The sequence below is a fragment of the Engraulis encrasicolus genome, chromosome 19 (assembly GCF_034702125.1).
Source record: "Engraulis encrasicolus isolate BLACKSEA-1 chromosome 19, IST_EnEncr_1.0, whole genome shotgun sequence".
Taxonomy (NCBI): Eukaryota; Metazoa; Chordata; class Actinopteri; order Clupeiformes; family Engraulidae; genus Engraulis; species Engraulis encrasicolus.
Window position 1 is genome coordinate 27,336,892 of NC_085875.1, and position 3,809 is coordinate 27,340,700.

At 43.2% G+C, this 3,809-nt stretch overlaps 1 protein-coding gene across 1 annotated transcript in view; it reads left to right on the forward strand.

Annotated features, from left to right (window-relative positions):
- asmt2 (acetylserotonin O-methyltransferase 2) overlaps positions 1-2,966 on the forward strand; it is a 12,004-nt gene extending 9,038 nt beyond the window's left edge. The window contains exons 8-9 of the mRNA XM_063183982.1: positions 358-480; positions 1,265-2,966. Of these exons, the coding sequence (XP_063040052.1) occupies positions 358-480; positions 1,265-1,476 (335 nt within the window). The 3' untranslated portion in view covers positions 1,477-2,966. The remainder of the gene's footprint in view (positions 1-357; positions 481-1,264) is intronic.
- Positions 2,967-3,809: the final 843 nt, after the last annotated feature.

The window sequence follows — 3,809 nt, forward strand, 5'->3', positions numbered from 1 at the left end:
TACTATGTCAGAACGCTATAAAAGACTTTTAGAAAAAGCACAACAAAATACCTCCTCTTAATGTATGTTCTCTACAAGTCTTCTGTTGTCCAGTCTTGCACTTTAAATGTCTGTATGAGCAATGTCTACGTCCATGCTGTCTATGTCCATGTATGAGTACTGTCTATGTCTATACTGTCTATGTCCTTACCTAGATTAGTCTATGTCTGCATGGGAGAGCAAGAAACGCAATTTCAAATTCTTTGTATGACCAGTGCATGTAAAGAAATTGACAATAAACTTGACTTGACTTGACTCTCTACATATGTGCGAGGGCCCCTGGTGATCCTACATGTCATCGTTGTCTCTCTTTCCTAGGTGACTTCTTCAACGGGGACCTTCCTCCTGCGGATTTGTACGTTCTGGCTCGGATCATCCACGACTGGAAAGAGGAGAGGTGTGAGCAGCTGCTGAAGAGGATACACTCGTCTTGCTCACCTGGTACATGGCTTCTCTCTTATGAGGCCTCTTCAGTGTTTTCAGATGTGTCTGACCAAATCCCGCCCAAAGGGTTCTAAAAAAAACGCCAAAATGCGCTAAATTCCGCCCAATTTCAACAAATTGCATTGATATCTATGAGCCCAAAACTGCAGGGGAAAAAAATGTCAAATGGCCAGGTTTTCCTGTTTTTACCCCCAGACGGCCATCCCAAGTAGCCCAATTGGGCGGGTAACGGCCCAATTTGGCAACACTGGGCTTCTTTGCACGGGGGTTAATCATTACCATGGATCGCCAGGGATCAAGCCGCTAGTCATTGCTTGGTAACACTTTGTTTGGTTGCACTTTGCTGTCATTACGTGTCATTCTGTTTTTTGGAATGTCTTGACATTGTTTGGGTGTCATGGGTGACATTTCAAAAACGGAATAACATTATGACAACACAGTTGTAAAACATCAGTAATGTGATAACATCATGTTATTCGCATGACCGTTACATGACACCCTTATGTAGACCAGGTCAAATTACCGGTAAATGTTTTCCATTGTTTATTATACCTGTTATCACTAATCATTTTGTTAGTTTTTCCCTTCATGCTCATGTTCATGTTCAGTCAGATTTTACTAGATTTGTATGCCATTTAGGAGGTCCAGTAGTAATACACTCCATGGAAACACCTTTTGTATCAATATTTTGGGGGTTAAACCTTATATTTGCTCACCTTTTATCCACATGGAGATGCTTTGTGTGTTTTCACCTATCACCTATCCCACTCCCCTCTGGCAGGTGGCGGTGTGTTAATAGTGGAGGCGCTGCTGTTTGAGAACCGTCGAGGACCAATCACGGCGCAGCTATTCTCACTGAACATGCTGGTGCAGACGGAGGGCAAGGAGCACCCGCCCTCCCGCTACACGAGCATGCTAACACAGGCCGGTTTCAGAGACGTACAGGTGTGCCGCACGGGGAAGTCCTACGACGCTGTCCTGGCCCTCAAATGAAAACTCTCTCTCTCTCACAACACACACAAGTCATATGACGCTGTCATGGCCCTCAAATGAACTATCTCTCTCTTTCTCTCTCTCTCACACACACACATACACACACACACACACACCTCCTCCCCTCCACCTCCACCACCAGCCGTACTGACACAGGCCAGATTCAAGGATGTGGAGTTGTGCCGGACACATGCGCACTCTCACACAACATGCACACATTGCACACAGTGCATGCGCGCACACACACAGACACACACACACACACACACACACACACACACACACACACACACACTCACACTCTCACTCTCTCTCTCTCTAAATACAATATGTGTGCCAACCCCATCCCCAATACATACACACAATCCATACTAAGGTCACTACCCATCACCTCCACCCTAATGAAGTTACTAAGCCCTCTCCTTAGCCGTGGAGCTACACCCTGCCTGTTGACTCTCTTCAAACTTCACACCTCATCTAAACTGAAGCGGATCATCTCTGTGTGTAATGGATGTCAGCTAGCAGACTTCGTCATTAGTATGTTAGTAAGCCTCCCTCCTGAAACCTCATACAGATTCAGCAGTGACTGAACTATGGGCCTAGATCTTCTACTCAGTGCTTTCATGCATGTTCCCATGTTGAAGTTTTGCTGTGATTGGGAGGTTGCGGGTTCGAGCCCTGAGAGGCAGACTTGCGTGGACAAGTACTATCGTCACGTGCGTGAAATCTATGCACTACTGCCATATCAAGGGGTGCTTTTTGAGACTGTGAGATAGATTTTCATGATGTTCTCCTGAAGTGTGTGTGTACGTGTGTGCGTGCCCGTGTGCATGCATGCGTGTGTGAATCCTAACCCTTTTTTGATAGGAAACACCAGTTCAATTATTATTCAATTAAAATGTATTTATTGTATACATCACAGTATCACAATTACACATTAAGTTGACTCAGTGCTTTGCATTCAAACGCACACATTCCCACACCGGCTTTGAATACTGCCATGCATGGCACAATGTCCGGGGTTCAGTGAGAAGGTGTACACACACACACACCTACACACACACACGCGCACACACACATGCACACACACACGCATGTATAATTGCCACACATTTACAGACATACTGTAACAGACTGCACCGACCGTAAGAGGCACAACAGATGACGAATTTGACATATTGTATCTATTCTTTATTAATTGTGTTGCCATGGTCTGTAGAAGGATATGTTAGTGACACTTCTTTTTGACGTGTCACATGAACAAGCCAACAGCAAAGATGTATCCAACCAGGTAACTATTTTGAGTTGGTGTGCTGTTGAAATGTTTCTGTTTTGTTACAGGTATGTTTGACCAAAATAACCATATCTACCTTGCCCTTCAGATTCCCAGACTTACTGTATATTGCCTCTAACCCATATAGAAGTCACGTTTGTTTATTTTGTATTGTTTTTTTCCAGCAATGTCATTAAACTTAATCAGATGATATTTAGGATGTTGCCTAACACAGTATTTATTTACTGAATACCATCCATGTTGAAATTACGGGAAACTTGTTTTTATTTTATTTTTATTGAAGAAAAAGGAAAAACTATATCTGATTGTAAAGGGCATTGGGAGAATTCTATGCCATTCCTTTCACATTCCTTTTAGAATAATGGGTGGATTTTCAGATGGAACCAAATGAGCATAAACGTGCATAATAACATTCATGTGTTTACCGCCCTCTCGTGGCCATCAATCTAAAACGTCAAGTAGCCACGCATGTTGCTTTTGCATCTGTTTCAAGACTGCAGCATCACTAACACATGTTGTAACCTACAAAATACATCGTATATTTAGTTAACATACGCTTTCTAATGTATAATGCATGCGATGTGATACATGTTTTAACTTATTTCAAAGTGTTATCCCATCGCTATGACACGGGACTGGTTGTCCTTTTAGTGAAGCAACGACGCTCCCTTCAAAACTGGCCAATCAAAAAGCGCCGTGCTGTACCCGCCTTCTTTTCCTACTTTAGGCAACAGCGCCTCCTCACGTGCGCGTCTGTTCTGCGCGCTCCTGCACTTCACTTGAACGAAGTGTACTTTTTAGTTTGTTCTACTGAAACAAACGTAGATTTTCAAATATAATTGGTCGCATCTTTTTTTCAAAAGTCAGAATTGTGTTAGTTAACGGGTTTGCTCGCCTCCATGCCAGTAATGGTGCGCCTGTGACCTTTTCATGAAAGCCAAATCCCTGGAGTGTCATTTAGATGTTATGCAATCATCCATCACACCACCTTTTTACTCATTTTAAAAAAACAGCTGATATCCTGCCACAGTTGCCTCTG